The 20,963-nt window shown below is 44.6% G+C and overlaps 1 protein-coding gene across 3 annotated transcripts in view; it reads left to right on the top strand.

Annotated features, from left to right (window-relative positions):
• RPGRIP1L (RPGRIP1 like) overlaps nucleotides 1-20,963 on the top strand; it is a 361,700-nt gene that overhangs the window by 56,305 nt on the left and 284,432 nt on the right. For all 3 annotated transcript variants that reach the window (XM_040328736.1, XM_040328734.1, XM_040328735.1), the window contains exons 5-6: nucleotides 17,935-18,040; nucleotides 20,739-20,882. In XM_040328736.1, the coding sequence (XP_040184670.1) occupies nucleotides 17,935-18,040; nucleotides 20,739-20,882 (250 nt within the window). The remainder of the gene's footprint in view (nucleotides 1-17,934; nucleotides 18,041-20,738; nucleotides 20,883-20,963) is intronic.

The raw sequence follows: 20,963 nt of genomic DNA, 5'->3' as shown, positions 1-20,963 counted from the left end.
CTATACTACTTAAAATAACATCTTCTGCATACTCCACATACGTACACAACAGTTAGATACATAACTGATTCCGCAGATATAGATATCTACTGATTATTGGGACACACTACTGGCGGTCACCAGACTAGAATGGATAGGCGATGCCCCCCAGCTGTCGACGCAGTTTGGTTCCCGATGGGGGCGCTGACGGTGAGGGGGGTACAACGTGAGCTTGGAACCGTCTCGTTTTGACGGGCTCCAGTTCGGTTGAGACCAGGCTCATAAGTACGCAAATGGTGTAAGTTTCACCTACATGTCAACAGACTATGTGTGACCCAAATGTTAGACACCGTTCATATTGTTAACAAGACGGCTATATTTAAAAAGAAAATTGATATGTCTGAAAAATGTTATACCTTGTTGTGCACTTGTATGACTTACAACTTATGGTTCAATGATGAGAAGTGTTTTCTCACGAATGTCGGTCTGTATGATCGGCTGTATTATGCAGTTATTAATAACAATAAAAATTATTGGAAGTAAAATTTTAATAATGTCCTGTACTGCAGAATTAACATCAAGAATAGATTCCGGCAGGCCTCTGATCCTAAAATTACCCCTTCTAGATCTATTCTCAAGTTCATCGATCCTAGTCTGCGCTATGTCTAGTTGTTCCTGCATGTGTTGTAAGTGATCGGCATTCTGAGCTGTTCTAGTAATATTAACATCCAAATCATGTTCAATGGTTTCAATTCTTGAACCCAGGCTTTGAAAGTCAGCTCTAATTTCTGTAGTTATCCTTTCAGCATTTTGTGCTAAGCCTCTGTCCAGCATTTCAGATATTCTAGAAAACAGTTCAGACACATTAAAGGTAACATCAAGAGCCTGTTTACTGTCTGTGGCCTTATGAGCTGGATTACATGAGGGAACCAACACAGACGTCAGTTGATTAGTTTCCACAGAGTCCGGTTCCTGAGGTAAAGTGTGGTACATTACAGGGGACACAGAATCCATATGTGATGGAGACACATTAGCAGCACATTGTGCATATGTTTGAGGTACTGTGGTCATTTTGAGAAGCTCCTTTGTCACAGCAGCTGGCTTATTATTTCCTTTGCCCTTTTTTTTTTTTTTTTTATTCTTATAGGATTTAACATGCATGTGCCAATAACTCAGTGTATTTCCTACAGAATGTCAATATGGTGATGTTCAGTTCCTAAACACATCAGGCTATTATCTTCATATCATGAAAGTTTTTATGATATCATCCTATGACAGTGGTCAGTGGTGAGGTACACCTCCTACTAATCCTCCATCTTAGCAGCGCCTATGAACGCACCACCAATTCAGAAATGCAATTTTTGGGGTATTGTAACCATGTATGAGGTGAAAAACCATCATTGTCAGAGGGCCTTAGGAGAATTATAGTAGCTGACGCTTACTGTAGCCTGAGGGTACACGGATTAATAATATGGTTGCTACAGGTTTTATAATCCAGAGTACAGTTTCCTGTCAGTACATTGAGAGTGGTAGTCAGGGATGGGGTCCTATGTCATCCACCAAGGCTGTATTAACAACAGCTATAGAAAAAAACTTCTGACCCTGAATGTCCCTCAGCTGAGGTACCACAGTGTATAAAATGATGCCTCGTAGGCCTCAAAAATGGCGTTGACCGGATTACATTAAGAGGAGCCAAGGCTGCCTACAATCCTCGGGCGTACGCCCGCACTGGCCTCCCCACTTAGAGCGCTGTCCCCTGGATGGATGAAGGACTAGATTCCGAGCAAAGGATACCTCAATCCGCACCCGAGTCTGGCGGTGATCGATGCTCCCTAGGCCTCAAAATGGCGCCGGAGGGACTCCAACAAAAGTGGCAAGTTCTGCCTGCGATCCTCGAGCCGATGCCCGTACTGGACTCCCAGCCTAGAGCGGTGTATCCTGGGATGACAGAGGGGTGAACGCCGCTTAATCGGCTCCGCGATCCGTACTCGAGTCCGGGGATGTCCGAGAATCCGTAGGCCTCAAAATGGCGATGACGCCACAGAATGTAGAGGAGGCCCCGGTCCACAGCAACGGATGAATTTGCATCAAAACACCACAATAAAGGTATTGTGTCGATCAGGTATATTCCCTGATACAGGATGGGGTGTTTTAGGAATCAAATCGGTAATACCGGTAACCGATGGCCCCAGATTGTAAACTGCTAGACGGAGCTTGTCCATAAAGCGTCCATCGCCATCCTCGTCCGGCCACGCCCCCAAGACTATTTTTTTGTGATGTATGACCAGCACTGTCTACCCAGCAGTAGGCTGTGTTAGACTTCATATATAGGTTCCTGTGTGGAAGGTAGACGCCCAGAGTGGATAGGATTTATTTTTTGTTTGATTTTGTTTATGCTGTTTGGATGCTTGCAATTGTTTTCCAGCAAGATGGAAAAATAAACCAAGAACTTTGTTTTCAACCGTCTTCGACTGCCAGTCTGTATAAATTCAGTGTGTGGTGAACCCATCCAAGGGGGTCACACACCCCGCTACCGAGCTAAACCCTCACAATGTGTAGATATTTGTTGTTTGCTGTTGAAAAGTCACTACCAATTTCATAGGATAGCCCCATTTGTATGTAATGTCAAAACAAAGTATTCGCCCCGGGACTTTAAATAAAGTGGGTACCGTTTCCGCCAGAAAGAATAACAGTAGTTGTTATTACAGTATGTAGTTTATTCAAGTACAATTGGTTGTAATGTGACAATCCCCTGAGAATTGCGGTTACTTGGGCAAATTTTCTCCGCTTCTGAACGTGACAGCCGATATATATCTGTGTAAAGCGAAATAGAAGAGTAGGGATCCGGTAGCATAGCGGTAGAGTGTACTGCAGCCATATTTTTTTATTTCGCTTGAAAACAATGGATATGCGCTAAGACATCACGTGGGACCGAATCTGGTAGGTAGTTAGGTTTGACGCTCCTATGGGCGCGATCAATGGCTATATTAGCTTGAGAGAGTCGAGGATTGAGCTTGAGAAATAGTTGTTGTATATAGTGGATCAGATCTGCAGGGTTAACAGTTTTGGGTATACCCCTAAACTTGATATTGTTCCTTCTTGAGAGATCTTCAAGATCTGCCAATTTAGCTTGTAATGGACATTTTTTTTTTTCAGAGTGCTGGTAAGAGGCCTCAGAAGCCTCACGGTGAACTGAGGCATATTCTGTAATCTGGCCTTTCAGCATTGTAACGGCAAGTCAAGGATGCAAGGGGTTAACGCAGTTTAGGATATTCCATTCCTGAACACATAGCAGCTAACGACACTACAGTCAGGCGAACAAGACCCATAAGAATAATTCTCCCTCAATAACGAGTCAACGATCTGTCTTGAGGTTTAAGCAGTAATGACAATCTTTATTGAAAAACTACAAGTTTTATACACCAAAAGAGGAGGTTCAGAAGACACAATCAACATTATCACAAATACACCTTCACACAATTGCAGGGTTAATTACCACAAGCCACAATGAAAAGATCTTTAGAAGTTACTCTGGATTCATTAAAATTACACAGGCAGACAGGTGGTTGAAGTTGCACACATCAGCCTCTTTCCATTAACCTGTTGAGTTCAGAATCAACAAATAGTAAATAGTTCTTTACAGATATCCTGGAATATATTGTGGATAAATAATACTGTCCCATTTTAAGTAGTCCAAAATATAATTTCTCAGTCACCCTATGCCCCTATTAGAGACACAGGGTGATTTATAGGGTTGTCCCGATACCACTTTTTTGAGACCGAGTACAAGTACCGATACTTTTTTTCAAGTACTCGCCGATACCGAATACCGATACTTTTTTTAATGTCATGTGACAGTGGCAGTATTTTTTTTTTTTTTTTTTTACTATTTTTTTTTACAATTTTTTTTTTTTAACAGTGATTTTTATTTATTTATTTTTTTAGGGGGGCTTGGGGGGTGAATTGTCAGTGTGTTTTTTTTTATTTTTTTTTTTACATTTTATTTATTTTTTTATATTTATTGCAATTTTTTATTTTAATTTTAATCGGCCCTGTTGGGAGGCTTTGGTGAGATTTCAGGGGTCTTAACAGACCTCTGGCATCTCCCCTTTAAGACAGAGAAAGGGACTAGGGAAACAGATTCCCCAGTCCCTTTCTCAGCAGCTTCAGCTGAAATGAATGGAGGGAAGCTCCTCCATTCATAAACTGAAGCATCGTAAACACAGGAGGTTACGATGCTCAGTTATATGAATGGACAGAGTCGGTAATCACCGACTCTGTTCATTCAGAAAAGGTAGGAGCCAGGCTTAGCGGCTCCTACCTCCGCTCTCCCCCCTGACAGATTGAGGGGGAGAGCGGCACGGACGGGATGGATGGAGAGAGACTACAGGGACGGACGGGGGGGGGGGGGAAGAGAGAACGGGATGGACGGGGAGGAAAGAGCACTGCATGGACAAGGGGGGGGGGGGAAGAGAGAACGGGATGGATGGGGGAAGGGGAGGAAAGAGCACTGCATGGACGGGGAGAGAGAACGGGACGGACGGACGGACGGGGGAAGGGGATGAAAGAGCACTGCTTGGACGGGGAGAGAGAACGGGACGGACGGACGGGGGAAGGGGATGAAAGAGCACTGCTTGGACGGGGAGAGAGAACGGGACGGACGGACGGGGGAAGGGGATGAAAGAGCACTGCTTGGACGGGGAGAGAGAACGGGACGGACGGACGGGGGAAGGGGAGGAGAGAACGGCACGGATGGACGGGGGAAGGGGAGGAGAGAGAACGGCACGGACGGACGGGGGAAGGGGAGGAGAGAGAACGGCACGGACGGACGGGGGGAGGTGAGAGAGCAGCACGGACAGGGGAAGACAACACTGACCATGGGGGAGAGAAGATTTGCAACTCCCCTGCCTGCCCGCTCAAGTATCGGGTGAAGCATCGGGAGCATTTCCCCGAGTACAAGTACTCGGGGAAATGCTTGGTATCGATACCGATACTAGTATCGGTATCGGGACATCCCTAGTGATTTAGACATAAAAGGTGCATGGGGAGCTGAAGCAAGGGTATCTCATACTTTCTAAGGGATTCTGGGTTCCACGGGCCCTCCCGTTACAAGCATGTATGTGTGTTTCTCTACATCGGGGATATGCAATTAGGGGACCTCCAGCTGTTGCAGAACTACAAGTCCCATGAGGCATAGCAAGACTCTTACAGCCACAAGCATGACACCCAGAGGCATGATGGTACTAGTAGTTTTGCAACAGATAGAGGTCCGCTAATTGCATATCCCTGCTCTACATGCTCCAATCTAGTGTGCACAGAGGATAAAGCTGAACCAAACTCATTGCTTAAGTCTTTCTGCAGGGAATGAAGCATAAGCTTAAGGGTTTGCTCTGAGGCAGGCTGGACGCCATGAGGAGATCTGTCAGGGGCATCCCAGTGTTGTTTTTTTGAACAGTGGGGCTTTGTTAGGTGAGAGTACTGGTGATTGTGCAGCCAGCTTACTCCTGTCAGTAGGTGATCCTTGGTAAGGGGCTGAAGCGGGCTCTGTGCTGTCCATATCTTCTGTGGTAAGAGCAGGGTCCTGTGTCTCACTGGCACCATCTTGTCTGTGCTGCATGTCCGGCTGTGTGAAAAAGTTAGCGTGATTTGTACGGGTTTATCATGGCTGCTGGGCCCTGACACTGTGGTCAGTTTACATCAGCCCTCAAAATTTCCACTCGCCTACTAGCATTCGGCGAGTGGATTTATGCTGGGGGCGAGTGATGACAGGGCTGCATGACCAATGTCCCTTCAATCTGTGCCTACACTAAGAGCCCCGATGCGATTGGCGGTCGAAGAGGAAAGGTGCATGCTCGGGAAAAGTAGTCTGGTGAGCCGCGCACAGGCAAAGCAGTACACAGGTGCTCTCCTTACAATTCTCATTAAGCCATGGGACCTAACAGTATGACCTCTCTGAGCCTGCCCCCCTCCCCCGGCCAATGTAGCTGGAGAGCAGAAAGTAATGAGTGAGGTGGAGGATTGCAAAAATTACCACTCCGGTGCAGCGCTCACTGAAAGTTGCCTTGACATGAGAGCAGCAGCCTTCTAGTTTGTGCAGTTTTCTTCTCCTTGTGCTCTAAGTAAGTTTAGCCTGAGCACTGTGAGCAGACTGGTCTCAATGTGTGATGTGCGCTGTCGGTGTGCGCTGTGCTATGGTGTCAATGGCTGTGCAGTTGTGTGGATCTCAGAGCTGGATTGTACTCCCCCCGCTGTGCTGCAGCTCCTCTCCTCTCTGCCAGCCTGAATAAAAGGGAGAAGTGGGGACATGCAAGCGTGGAGCCGCACACATAGGCTCATGATGATGAGATGAATGGGAAAGAGAGAGAGAGGATGGATGGGAGTTGCAGAGGAGACAGCAAGAGAATGGGGAAGAGACCCATTTCTAGTGCCCTGTCCCTCTGGTCTGCCCCCAGTGCCCTGTCCCTCTGGTCTGCCCCCAGTGCCCTGTCCCATTTTGTTAAATTTGTTGTTGGTAATATTTAATTTTGTAACTTGATTCTGCATAAAACATTGTCATTCCATGAGATAATCTACAAGGGTGTGTTTACGGGTGCAATTAGGCGCAGGGCAGTGTATGGATTAGGTGGGGCAACTGGTGGCGAGTAACTCTCGAGGCCTGGCTAGTAGCTCAGGACTTGAAATTTTGAGCCCTGGTTTACATGATTCTGTCATCTGCAGCCCTGATATCTGTCTTCTGTGTTGCCTCTGTTTAAATGAAAGGAGCCTTGGTAGATGTATAGGCTGAGTGACCATACCTGAGAAAAAGAAGAAAGAAGGTCAAAACAAAATTGTCAAATAAAGGTGACAAATCCAGCATTTCAGACAGAATCTGAGCAAATCATCAGCCGCAAATTTGGGGGTATAACTCTTACTAAGACAAAAAAAGAACACGTGCACTATATGAGCTTGCCGGAGCATGGTTGCCATGTTGGTAGGGTTCCTTACACAGATAGTCATTTATCATGGGAAGCTCTTTGGTCAGGTAAATCAAGGTTAGGTGAGGCCTGCATGACCAAGGGAGTCTATTGCCCTGTACACACAAATGTTTTTCCCGTTGGAAAAAGTCCAATGAGAGCTTTTGGTCAGGAATCCCGACCGTGTGTATGCTCCATCAGACTTTTTCCAATGGGAAAACTGATGGAAAAAGCTAGAGAGCAGGTTCTCTTGTTTTTTTTTCGTCAGGAAAAAATTTGATCGGAATTTCCCCATCGTGTGTACAAAATTCTGACACATGCTCGGAAACAAATCGATGCATGCTCCAAAGCATAGAACTTCATTTTCTCGGCTCGTCGTAGTCTTTTTCGTCACGTGTTCTTGGCAGTCAAAAGTTCACTGAACTTTTGTGTGACCGTGTGTATGCAATGCAGGCTTGAGTGGAATTCTGTCAGGAAAACTTAATTTTTTTCTCTGATGGGAATTCCGCTTGTGTGTACGGGGCATTTACGTTCCAGAATGTGCCAGTCCCGCAGCAAGCAAATATGGACAGCGAGAGATGTAACCATGAAGATCCGTTCATCTTTGGTAATAAGGATTTTTGCTGGGTATCGCCATTGGTAGGAGATATGATGATTTCTTAACAGCTTAGTGATTGTACCTAACTTTCTGCGTTGTTGCATAGTATGCAGAAAAAGGTCAACAAACATGTCTAAATGCCGCCATTAGCTTTTCTTTAGTGTGGAAAAAGTGGATGCACGCTATGGTGTACATTGACAAGTGAGCAGGGATATGTTTTGGCTTAGGTAATATGTGGTCAATTAAGAGGTCCTCCAGAGGGACATCAGATGGTGCAGCTTTCATCACATCTGTGAAATGTGACATTTATGTGGCATTTATTAGGTCATTGAACATGTAGGCAAATTCACCCATCGTGTCTGTAATGTGGGTTACCCTGTTTCCCACTTTGGTAATATCTGATTTAAATTGATTTGCAAGTGACATAATAGCTGCATGAATTGTGCTCCTTAGGGACACCATCATGTCCTTCAGTGTAGTGTCTAATATCAGCTGGTTAGCAGTAGGGAAATCCAGGATGGAGTTTTGCAGCTCCCTGTTATCATCAAGGCATACAGACAAGTCACTCACCTCAGAGAGAGACACAGCTGCAGTATTGGGTCTCTGTTTTGGCTGGACTGGGCTGGATTACAGCTGGATAAGGCCAGTGAAGACTGGCCATGACAGGGCTTAGAGCAGGCGATGTCCGAGGAGAAGTGTTTTAGGCATCCTTCTCCCATGCTGGAGAGACAATGCAGGGAAGGAGGAGATCCGCCGGCACCATCTTTGCCAGAGAAATGGCGGGGCTGGGGGAAGAAGTCTGTCATTCTCCCCGTCCGAGTGTGATCTTTTCTTTTGCGGGACATGCAGCCAACTGGTGCCCAGACTCTGAGGGAGATGAAAGTGCTGATTTTTGTGGCTCTGTGTGTTCGTGGGAAGATCCGGCGAGCCATCGATGTGCAGAGCAGTGAGATCAAGCGGCAATCAACCTCGTCAGCCGGTCACGCCCCATGCACATGAACTTTAATGACATCCCAGTTTGACTATTCTTCCAGAAACGCATTTGTGAGATCAGTATATGGATCTAATAGGGACATGGCTCCTTTTACGAAGATGTTATTGTGAATAAGATTTAACCCTTTCAGTCCCATGGCTGAAATTAAGATCTCTATTCTTATAACATCTTTTCATTTCTTTTATTTTCTCGTTATTACACCCCAATTATTTCTCTATTTTAACCCTTTCACTACAAAATCATATATTGTTTTTAAATTTATAACCCTTTAACTGCCAAACCAATAGTTCCCCTCCCCCCCCCCCATTTGTTACATTATAAATAAAGGAAATCATGTTTATTTTTAGTGCTGGACGGAGTGGAGAGGGATTATTAGAACCTGTCAGGCTTTTTCCTTTAAAAAAAAAGTCAGTTTTTTTTTTTTTTTTTGCTGAGTCATCATGAGTTGTTGTTTTTTAAATCGCTTGATGACTCAAAAATAACAGACAATTTTTTTTATCCACCTGCTAACCGGACACTTAACCCCCCCCCCCCTTTGTTCAGACCAATTTCAGCTTTCTCACTCTTTGATTGACAATTGCGCGGTCATACAACGCTGTACCAAAATGAATTTTTTATCATTTTTTTCCCACAAATAGAACTTTCTTTTGGTGGCATTTGATCACGTCTGTGGTTTTTATTTTTTATTAAAAAAATTAAAAAGACAGATTTAAAAAAACAAAAACAAAACTGTTTTATAGTTTAGTGGGATTGCTTAATTTTATTCTGTACAGTTTTGGCTCTGTATAACTTCTGCATACTTTCAGCTATTAAAACCATTCAACTTTAAGAATGTTCACCTCTTTCAGCTAATGATGGGACTTTTTTTCTACTATGTTTCTACTTTTTAAAATATTATTATGCTTTTAACACTTTTTGCTAGCATTGAAGTCAATGAGAGCATGGGGCAGTTTTTTTATGGGGCAATAGGAAGGGGAACTTTTGATGGGGCAATAGGATGGAGCAGTTTTTGATGGGGCAGTTTTTAATAGGACAATTTGATGGGACAGTTTTTGATGGGGCAATAGGATGGGAGCAGTTTTTGATGGGGCAATATGATGGGAGCAGTTTTTGATGGGGCAATAGGATGGGGGTAGTTTATGATGGGGCAGTTTTTAATGGGGCAATAGGATGCGGGCAATATGACGGGGGTAGTTTTTTTTTTTTTGAATCAGAAACAAGTTTATTATATAAAAATAGGGATACAATCACATAATTGTACACAGACAGATCAATAACATTTGCAGTGTACAGGGAAAAATCAGGATACAATCCTATACCAGCGTATATCAAGTTTCCGTCTAATGCCAACATACTCAAGTGGCATGCCTGCCAACATAAACATAAATAGAACAGTTATGAGAAAATGTTATACTTTACAGCACTGCATGTCATATGTAACATTACCCTGGGAAACATAGTCTGACTGTGTACAGAAGCATCCGACTGCAATCTCAGGAGGTAAGAGAAAGTTAAACAAACTGAGATTGAGAGGAAAGGAAGGAGGGTAGATGGACAATAAAAGAGAGTGAGGAAAAGAAAAGAGAAGAAAAAGAAAAGAGAAAGAAAAAGCTGTGGACCACCATCATATTCCTTGCACCTTTTTAGGTTCTCCAATAAATGATGTAGCATGCCCCACTCTCTCTCCCCCCACCCACAGCACAATCACATTCCCATTCTTTGGAACAAAGACATTCTATCCCTGCAGCAATCTGTCTCTCACCAATTGCAAGGGACCTAGTCCCGGTACATCTAGCCATGGCTGCCACATAGAATAAAACTTCTTTAGGGCACCCCGGTGTTGATATGTATGTTTTTCACGTATTAAAATACTGTTAACCTGTTTCACCCAATGTGTACCAGTTGGTACCCTAGGAGTGATCCATAGTTTAGCTATCTCTTTGCGGGCGAGATAAAGCAATCGTAGCACTGCGGTATGACCATTTGGTGACAGGTCAGGTAGTTCCAAGGCACCAAGGAGGCAGACCACTGGATCAGTAATAACTGGTATCTGAAACACTTGAGCTATGGTATCCAGAACGAATTTCCAATACCGAAACAGCTTGGGGCACTTCCACATCATGTGCAGCAGATCTCCAGTTTGTGCAGTGCATTTTGGACACAAGGGGGTGTCTCTGAAGCCCCACTTGTGTAACCTAGCTGGAGTCCTGTACACCCTATGTAATAAATATAAGTGGGACAGTCTCTGAGATGCAGAGACTGAGACTAAGGGAGCAGATGTCAGACACAACTCCCAGGTTTCCCCATCTATAGGTCCCAAGTCCCGCTCCCACCCACGTCTACAGGGAAGTTTACTGGCATCATGCGTATGTTGAAGTAGCCTTGCATAAACCCGTGAAATCATGCCCGCTCTGTCCTCCGTGGAGAGCACATCTCTCATCAGAGGGTGCGCTGCCACAACTATTGGGGAGAGTCTACTTTCACACTGTACTGCGTGTCTCAACTGTAGATATTGATAGAATTAGGTGTTATGTAAGCCAAAGTCCTCTTTCATGGCCGCAAAGGTTTTAAAGACGGTGCCAGAGAACAACTGGGTGACATAATGTATCCCGAGCATCTCCCATGAGCCGAAGCCCTTCAGTATAAAGAGTTCTCCCAGGTATTTATTCCTCCAAATTGGAGTGAACTGGCAGACCGCTTTAAGTTTAAAAATGCTTCTCACATATTTCCATAGTTTGTTCAATAGGCCTATTGTGGGAAGAGTATCAGGGAACTGGGTAAGACCAGCCTCCAGATACACCAGCGCCGGGAGAGCCGAATCCACTGCGACTATCAATGACCTAATCGGATCAGAGCTATCCACTACTCCCCAATTACCAAGATGTTGGAGTTGCGAGGCTATAAAATAGAACCTAGAGCGTGGGACCGCCAGGCCCCCCTGGTCTTTTGTAAACTGCAGTGAGTGTAGACTAATACGGGCTGATTTTCCCCCCCAGATTAGTTCCCTAAACTGAGAGTCTATCCGAGTAAACCATCTATGGGTGATCCAAATTGGAGAGTTGTGAAAGATGTATAGGAGCTGAGGCGCCCATACCATCTTAATTAGGTTGACCCTACCAGTCACGGACAGTGGCAATTTCCTCCAGGCCGAGCATTTTAGGCGAAGTTTCTGTAGCAATGGAGATAGATTTTTGTCTAGGTAGTGAAGCGGGAATGGTGTGACCTGTATGCCCAGATAACGAAATTCATCCACCACAGCAATGTCCCTTGCACAATCAGGCAATGGACCCGGCAGGGGATCTAAGGGCATAAGAACCGATTTGTTCCAGTTGATAGTGAAACCCGAGAGCCGACCGAAGCCAGCAATTAGGTTCATAACATTTTGTAAAGAGCTGCCTGTATCACCCAAGTATATCCTAGGCCCTCTCTGAAACCCCACTATTTCCTGCATATGCCTGATATGTATGGCCAATGGTTCAAGAGCCAGGGCAAACAGCAGGGGCGACAATGGGCACCCCTGCCGTGTGCCCCTAGCGAGACGAAAGGGTTCCGATACCTCCCCGTTGACGCGCATTCTCGCCGACGGGGAGCCATACAGCAGCTGAACCCACTTCAAAAATGTGGAACCCACCCCAAATCGAGTCAGGACTTCCCAAAGATAGGGCCATTCTACGCTGTCGAACGCCTTGGCGGCGTCCAACGATAGAACCGCCCTGTTTCCTACATTATCCGGGGGGATTTGTAAATTCAGGAAGAGTCTGCGCAAATTCTGTGAAGTAGATCTCGTTGGAATAAACCCAGACTGATCTCTGTGAATCACCTTTTGTATGCATTTAGCCAACCTGCTAGCCAGAACCCTGGCCAACAGCTTGACATCACATGTCAGAAGTGAAATTGGCCTATAGGAGTCCGGTGATAGGGGTTCCTTACCGGGTTTTAACAGGACCACCACAAGGGCTTCATTCATGGATGGGGGAAGGAAACCTGTTTCAAGTGCATGGTTATAGACCTTGAGAAGAGCAGGGAGTAGTTGGGTAGCATATCTTTTGTATACCTCAGATGGTAACCCGTCAGCCCCCGGAGCTCGACCGTTTTTCGAATGTGCCAGTGCCTCTAGTAATTCCTCCTCAGTCAAAGGGGCATTGAGCAGGGCAACATCCGAGGCAGACAAAGATGGAATGGGGTATTTGTCCAGGAACGAGTAAATTTCGTCCTGGGTGACGTTAACTTTGGAGGAATAGACGTCTTGAAAAAAAAGTTTGAAGGCCTCTGTAACTTCATTAGTTGAGTGGCAAGGGATCCCTGCGCGATTCGTGATCAACGCAATGTGAGAGGATGACTGTTGTGATCTAGCTAGTAATGCTAACATGTGTCCTGTGTTTTCACCCTCTTCAAAGTGACTCTGTTGTAGGAAAAAACGTTTATTTTCAGCTAACTGCATGGACAGGTCTTTAAGTAAGGTTTGTGTCGCTAGCCACGATCGTCTATTATCGTCCGTGGGGTCAGCAATATATCTGGCTTCAGAGGATCGTACCTCCTCCAGCACCGATATTTCCCATTTCTTTGTGGACGTTTTAACCTTGGAGATTTCCCTAATAAATTGGCCTCTGAGAAAGGCTTTAGTCGTGTCCCATACCACGTCTAATGTTGCAGTGTTCAAGTTTCGTTCAATAAAATTTGTGAGGAGTTCCGGGATAGGGTCTGGATCTGGAATAAGCGATAGCCAAAAGGGGTTGAGCTTCCAAAGGGTATTACCCCTGCGGGCCCCACACCTGATGTCTATTGACAGTGGGGAGTGGTCCGAGACCTGTCTGGGATGGTACTGAGAAGACTCTAACATTGGTAGGAGCAAATCATTCCCCAAACCAAGGTCAATTCTGGATAGGCACCCAATAGAGGCAGATTGGCAGGAGTAAACTCTGGCCTCTGGGTTATGAACCCTCCAAACATCTGTGAGGCCCATTTCCGTTAGTAAACGGGCAAACGGAGTAGGCCCACCCCCTCCCCGCACCCCCACCCCTCCCTGTGCAGACATTCTATCCCTAGTAGTATCCAGACAATTATTGAAATCACCGATCACTAATACAGGTATACCCGCAAAGCGGGCCATGAAATCTGTCAATACTTTCAATATACTAGATGAAAAAGGAGGGGGAATATATATTCCAGCCAAAATGCATTTAGTACCGTGTATACAACATAAGATAAAGATATACCTTCCATCGGGATCAACTTGCGTTTTCAGGACCGCAAACTGCGTGCCCTGCTTGACCAGGATACTCACCCCCCTCGAGTACACTGAGAAGGTGGAATGAAATTGGTGGCTAAATTGCCTTACCGCAAATTGGGGCGTGGAGGTCGGGGGGAGGTGAGTCTCCTGCAGACAAATAATATCGGCAGCTATTCGCCTGACCGTGCGAAGCACGGCCAGGCGCTTAACCGGGTTGTTTAATCCCCTCACATTCCAGGACACAAATCTAGTCAATGCAGCCATTGTAGTTTAGGAAGAAGTAAAACATGTATATTAATGACATTACCATAGTACTGAGTGGCAAGGCGGTAGATCAGACCGGCAAGAAGAACATGGACACATGATCTCCGGCCAGTGCAAGAGATACGTATCATGGTGGGACAGTGCGACAGTAGTAGCAAGAATGAGGCACAGAACATCGTATAATAAACAATTGAGGTAGTCACAAGAGAGGGGGCAAATTCAGGGCGTGATCGGAACACTACAAGTGGAGATGGTCCCACAGCAAGGTTGTCCAGTAGATGAAGAGATAGTAGAAGAAAAAACAAAGTCATAGAACCACAGGCCAACATGGCCAAACTTATGTGCCCGTAGGCAAGGTGGGGCCTAAGCCAGATCCACATGGGGGCAACAGTGGAAGTGCACCAAAGCGTTCGAACTTCTCAACAGCTAAAACAAATAGCCCAATTGGTGGAGTGTGGATTAAGCATCAGCAGCTTCTCCGCCTTGGAATAGGAGCAAACAGGTAGCTATCAGCGATAATTAAATCAGTGTATTACCCGTCCTGTTGAGCGCGGCGTTGGATGCGACCATCACGGAGTTAACGTTCCTCTCTGTCCAGCCATTGTGCGGCCGAAGACGGAAGGTCAAAAAAGTGAACGGAGCCGAGCGCTTCCACCCTTAGCTTGGAGGGATATAGCATAGCATACTTTACATCCAGAGCTCTGAGACGACGTTTAATGTCTATAAACTTTGCACGTTGCTTTTGTAGCTCAGCAGAGAAGTCAGGGAAACAGGAGATTTTTGCATTATCAATCTTCATAGCTTCAGGTTTGAGCCGGGCATTGCGCAGTATAGCATCCCTATCTTTATAATGGAGCAGTTTAAACAGAAAGGGTCTTGGAGGGGCCCCCGGTGGCAGAGGCCGGGAAGGCACTCTATGTGCTCTCTCAACTGAAAATAATGGAGTGAAAGCCTCTTTGCCAAAAGCAGTCACCAGCCAATTTTCAATAAACTCGACAGGGTCCTTTCCTTCAGTTCTTTCAGGCAGACCAACCAGCCTCACGTTATTCCTTCTCATTCTATTCTCTAATTCCTCTAATCGGGATGAGTGTTGAGTAAGGAGATGGTTGTTGTATGAGAGATCCCTTTGCATGGGGGCCATGTCATCCTCTATGGAGCTTATCCTGCCTTCTGCAGCAGAGGTTCTTTCCCTCAATTTTTGTGCATCTTGCCTCAGAAATGTTATCTCAGCCTTAACCCCTTTGATGTCAGCAGTCAGGGCAGTTAGGGAGGCGTTGCATGTGGTAATAGCCGCAAAAGTGTCCCTGAGTGAGGGCTCACTATCAGAAGTAGGGCTGGGGAGAGACTGCGGCCTAGTGGAGTTGCCGTTAGGTGTACTCACGTCGCTCCATAGGAATTCCGGGCCTCCGCCATCCTCCAGAGGGACAGTATCGTCTGCATCGGATATTCCACCGGGCATCTCGTTCTGCCTCTCTGGGTGAGCGCCGGGATCTGCAGCCAGTACTCTGGAAAAGAGCCTCTCCGCTCCATCCCTGTGCTTCTCCCTGGCTGTGCGGGGGGCCTGCGCGCCATCTTGGATTGCCATGCTGTCTGCAGCCCGGGTCGCAGTTTGCTTCCTAGTCGCCGACATCCTCCTCGGATCTAGGAACGGAAGGCACCGGGGTGATCAGGGCACTGATCCGCAGCAATCGGGCACCAAGACCAGGCAGGACGGGCGACGGTAAGGATGGATGTCAGGAGATTCGGCGGAGAGAGCTGAAAGTGCGTCCGGTTACATCAGCTGCCTGGCCACGCCCGACGGGGGTAGTTTTTGATGGGGCAATTTGATGGCAGTTTGTTTGGTGGTAATATGATGGAGGCATTTTGATGGGGGGCAGTTTTGATGGTGGTAATATGATGGGGGAAATATAATGGAGGTATTTTAATGTTTGATGGTAGAATTTTTATGGGGCAGCTCCTGCAAAAGGTAATTACTTTTAAAATGATGCTAATTGGTGGGAATGCTGATTCTCGCTTCAACTTGTTCTTACGGATTTATAGCGTTACTAAATGATTTTTGTTTTAAATAACAAACATGTCATACTTCCCTCCACTGTGCAGCTCGTTTTTCACAGAGTGGCCCCGATCCATGCCTTCTGGGGTCCCTCGGTGGCTGTCTCTGGTCCTCCCCGCAATTACTCACCACAGTAATGCGAGAGCTCACATGGTGGTCAGTAATTGTGGGTGCGCTCCCGTGATACAGCGAGCGGCAATAGCCGCTCACTGTATCACTTGGCCCCGCCCCTCATCACTGGATGTGATTGACTGCAGCGCCAGCCAATGGCTGCGCTGCTCTCAATCCATCCGCTCTAGCCAATCAGTGGCCAGGCTGAGCGGCGAAGAGGATCGTAGGACCGCCTACGGGACTTTCGAGGGGTCAGGTAAGTATATATAAGGGGGGCTTGGGGGGCGGGGGGGCTGGCAGCATCAGATGTTTTTTCACCTTAATGCATAGATTGCATTAAGGTGAAAAAACATTTTCCTTTACAACTCCTTTAAGCTATTTATCCAGTTGGCTTTAGCAATTCAGCATTTTCTGCAGGAAATGCATTTTCTAGTTATACCTATTTTTTTTTTTTTTTTTTTTATGTTTTACAATGTCTATATGGAAGGCTTTTCAAGAAGTATGGTATTAACCACTTAACCCTTGGACCATATTGCTGGTCAAAGACCAGGCCACTTTTTGCGATTCGGCACTGCGTCGCTTTAACTGACAATTGCGCGGTCGTGCGACGTGGCTCCCAAACAAAATTGGCTTCCTTTTTTCCCACAAATAGAGCTTTCTTTTGGTAGTATTTGCTCACCTATGCGGTTTTTAGTTTTTGCGCTATAATCAAAAGTAGAGCGACAATTTTGAAAAAAAATGAATATTTTTTACTTTTTGCTATAATAAATATCCCTCAAAAATATATAAACACAATTTTTTACCTCAGTTTAGGCCGATACGTATTCTGTTACATATTTTTCGTAAGAAAAATTTGGCAATAAGCGTTTACTGATTGGTTTGCGCAAAAGTTATAGCGTTTACAAAATAGGGGATAGTTTTATGGCATTTTTCTTAATATTTTTTTTTACTAGTAATGGCGGCAATCAGCGATTTTTTTCGGTACCGCGACATTATGGCGGACACTTTGGACACTTTAGTCACATTTTTGGGACCATTGGCATTTTTATAGCGATCAGTGCTATAAAAATGCATTGATTACTATAAAAATGTCATTGGCAGGGAAAGGGTTAACACTAGGGGGCGAGGAAGGGGTTAGGTATGTTCCCTGGGTGTGTTCTAACTGAAGGGGGGTGGGACTGACTAGGGGAAATGACTGTTCGCTGTTCATACATTGTATGAACAAGATGGTCAGGCATTTCTCCCCTGACAGGACCGGGAGTTGTGTGTTTACACACACAGCTACCGGTTCTCGCTCTGTAACGAGCGATCGCGGGTGCCCGGCGGCGATCGCACCCGCCAGGATCAGGGACAAGCCGGCGGCACGCGTGCGCGCCCCTATTGGCTGCTGGGAGAGATGCCGTATAGCTACGTGATCTCGCCCAGCAGAGCTGACCTGCCGCCATATAACTGCGGCGGCTGGTCGGCAAGCAGTTAACCTGCTTTACTTGACCTGTTAACGCTACTGCCAGCAGCCTTTCTTACTACTGTTTTTTTTTGTGTACGCTCCTACATTCTATTTGACTATGAAAGAATGTGCGTTTTTGGTATTTTGTTCATCTCTCTCGAGCCTTGTCACTAGTGTACTATGCATGTGGTTTCATACTATTATATTGACAAAAGTTCAATAAAATTGTTTATAAACAAAAAATAAATACAATTATATCAGGATATGACTTTATTGTCTTTATATTGTGCCTCATTTAATTTCAGGAATGCAAATTCAGAATCCTGAAGTCACTTCCAGATCTACTCAAGCAGCTCTTCCTCGCTATGGTCACAGTTTACTTGAAGAAGCTCGAGCAGAGACAAGAAACCTGTATGTAATTTTAATGTTCCTGAATAGAATACTTTTTTATATGAAGGGAAGGATAAGATATTTGCTTTAAACCTATAAACCTTGAGGGCCAGTGCACACCACATGCAGTCCAGTGAGTTTTTTTTTTTTTTCCTGCATCAAAAAAATAGAACATGCTGCATTTCCCTGGACTGGACTGTACATGTATATATGTGATCCTGCACAGGAGGGCCACCCTTTAGCAGTAAATCTGCTATAGAGTGTTTCAGAAGTAATTAAACAGACTTTTGCTTGCTTCAGAGCTGCATCAGAACAGTTGAAATGATAAGCAACTGTGAGCTATAATCGCTAAACATTGCATGCAATATTTGGATCAGTGATGCAATTAATCCAAATATCACATTGAAAAAGTAAATTCACTATCAGTTTATATGGTATTTACAGCAAAAATAACAAACACACCATATATACAGCATTAACTGATATTAAAATCAATTCACACACAAAAATAAATACATACATACACTATCCAAAATTTGACAAAATAAAAAATAGAAATGATTATTTAAGCATTAACAGCCCTTGAAAGTTCTTTAAAGGTGATATATAGTCCTCTTAGACTGTGACAGCGGAATATGAGATGCACGAAAGTTCCCTTCAAGAGTAGGTAAACACAAATCTCCGAAAAATGTATGTTCCAAAACGATAATCTTCAATTCTCTGCTTGTCTGAAAATCTCCCAAAGGTAATTTACTTACCAGATGTAGGTAGATTCAAAATGTATCTTTAGATGGTTGCTGCCATCAAACGTTTATGTATCTCCATCGAATAATACTCGATCAGTAAGTGGGTATCGTGTGACTGTGGTCAGCAGACTCGGCATACCTCCATCTAAATATTGCTCGTCGCAAGCGGAAAAAGGTGCACATAGCGTAATCCAATAACTAAAAGTTGTTTATTAAAAGATAATCCCTTTATAGATGTACACTTACAGAGTAACAAACTGTTAAAAGCATAAATACATCTCCTTGTTGTGTCGTTCACTACTGATGTACCTTTCTCCGCCACAGCGGAGTCTCCGGGTAAGGCAAAACAGGTAATCTGATGGCTTGGACTGCTGTGTGGTCACGTGTTTCATCATTGCTTTCCTCTGATGAAAGTAATGAGGAAACCCCTTAGTATACATTGCTTTCCTCTGACGAAAGCAATGATGAAACGCGTCAGCACGTGACCACACAGCAATCCAAGCCGTCGGATCACCCGCGATCGCTCGTTACAGAGCGAGAACCGGGAGCTGTGTGTGTAAACACACAGCTCCCCGTCCTGTCAGGGGGAGAAATGCCTGATTGTCTGTTCATTCAATGTATGAACAGCGATCAGTCATTTCCCCTAGTCAGTCCCACCCCCCCTTCAGTTAGAACACACACAGGGAACAGCATTAACCCCTTCCTCGCCCCCTAGTGTTAACCCCTTCCCTGCCAGTGGTATTTTTATAGTAATCAATGCATTTTTATAGCACTAGTACTGATCGCTATAAAAATGCCAATGGTCCCAAAAATGTGTCAAAAGTGTCCGCCATAAGGTCGCAGTACCGATAAAAATCGCTGATCGCCGCCATTACTAGTAAACAAAAAATATTAATAAAAATGCCATAAAACTATGCCCTATTTTGTAGACGCTATAACTTTTTGCGCAAACCAATCAATAAATGCTTATTGCGGATTGTTTTTATGAAAAATATGTAGACGAATACGTATCGGCCTAAACGGAGGAAAAAAAATGTTTTTTTTTATATATTTTTGGGGATATTTATTACAGCAAAAAGTAAAAAATATTATTATTTTTTTTCAAAATGGTCGCTCTGTTTTTGTTTATAGCGCAAAAAATAAAAAACGCAGATGTGATCAAATACCATCAAAAGAAAGCTCTTTTTGTGGGGAAAAAAGGACACCAATTGTGTTTGGGAGCCACGTTGCACGACCGCGCAATTGTCAGTTAAATTGACGCAGTGCCGAATCGCAAAAAGTGGCCTGGTCATTGACCAGCAATATGGTCCGGGGCTGAAGTGGTTAAAGGATCAGTTCACCTTTGGCAAAATGTTACATGTTCCACCCATTTTTAGGGTATAACATGTTCCCATTGCTACAGCCGCTCCCCGCTGCTCTCTTTCCCAGTGACAGCAGTACGGGGAGAAGTTCCCTTTACTAGCTGTCACTTTTTGAAAACACATTCTTTGCGGCTGTCGGCTTGCAGTTCTCAATTAATCATAGAAAATACATTATATACATTACATTACTTTTCACATTCAGCAAATATATGTAGTGCTCCTTGAGTTTGCATACCAATGACCCTTTAAAATACCCCTTAGTATACATATAACTCCCAAAATCTCTCCAACCAGACACAGGGGGAAAAAAAAAAAAATACTTAAAACCCCCTCTCCCACACACACACACCTTTATTAAACCCTTAGATCCATTGTTTACCTTAAAAAAAAAATGGCATTTATTATTGTTTTTAAAACGTGAACTTTTTCTTAAATTGGACAAGCTGAAGTTAGAGACTGATTAGCTACCGTGCACAGTGTCACCAGATTTTGCCTTCTACATTGTTGGTAAATCAACCCCACTAAATCCCTGATGAGATTTTAACCCAGGACCTTAGCATTATAAAACAGGAATTGCATTCACTGTGCTGCATGTCATCTTCTGTTTTATAGTGAAAATGTGATAGAGTCACAGCGAAGTCACATTGATGAGTTGGTGCATACTACAGAGATTCTCAAGGATGAGCTGCAGAGAAAGGAGAAGGAGCATGAGGAAACCTTCCTCCATCTCAGAGAGCAACAAACCACAGGCCAAAGGTATGGTATTAACATATCCTTAAACATTACAGTTTGTCTGAAAACTTTGTTCATGCAAAAGGTATACCTACACTACAGTAT

The sequence above is a fragment of the Rana temporaria genome, chromosome 11, assembly GCF_905171775.1.
Source record: "Rana temporaria chromosome 11, aRanTem1.1, whole genome shotgun sequence".
Classification (NCBI taxonomy): Eukaryota; Metazoa; Chordata; class Amphibia; order Anura; family Ranidae; genus Rana; species Rana temporaria.
Note: the sequence above shows the minus strand (reverse complement) of the source record. Positions and strands in the feature narration are given on the sequence as shown.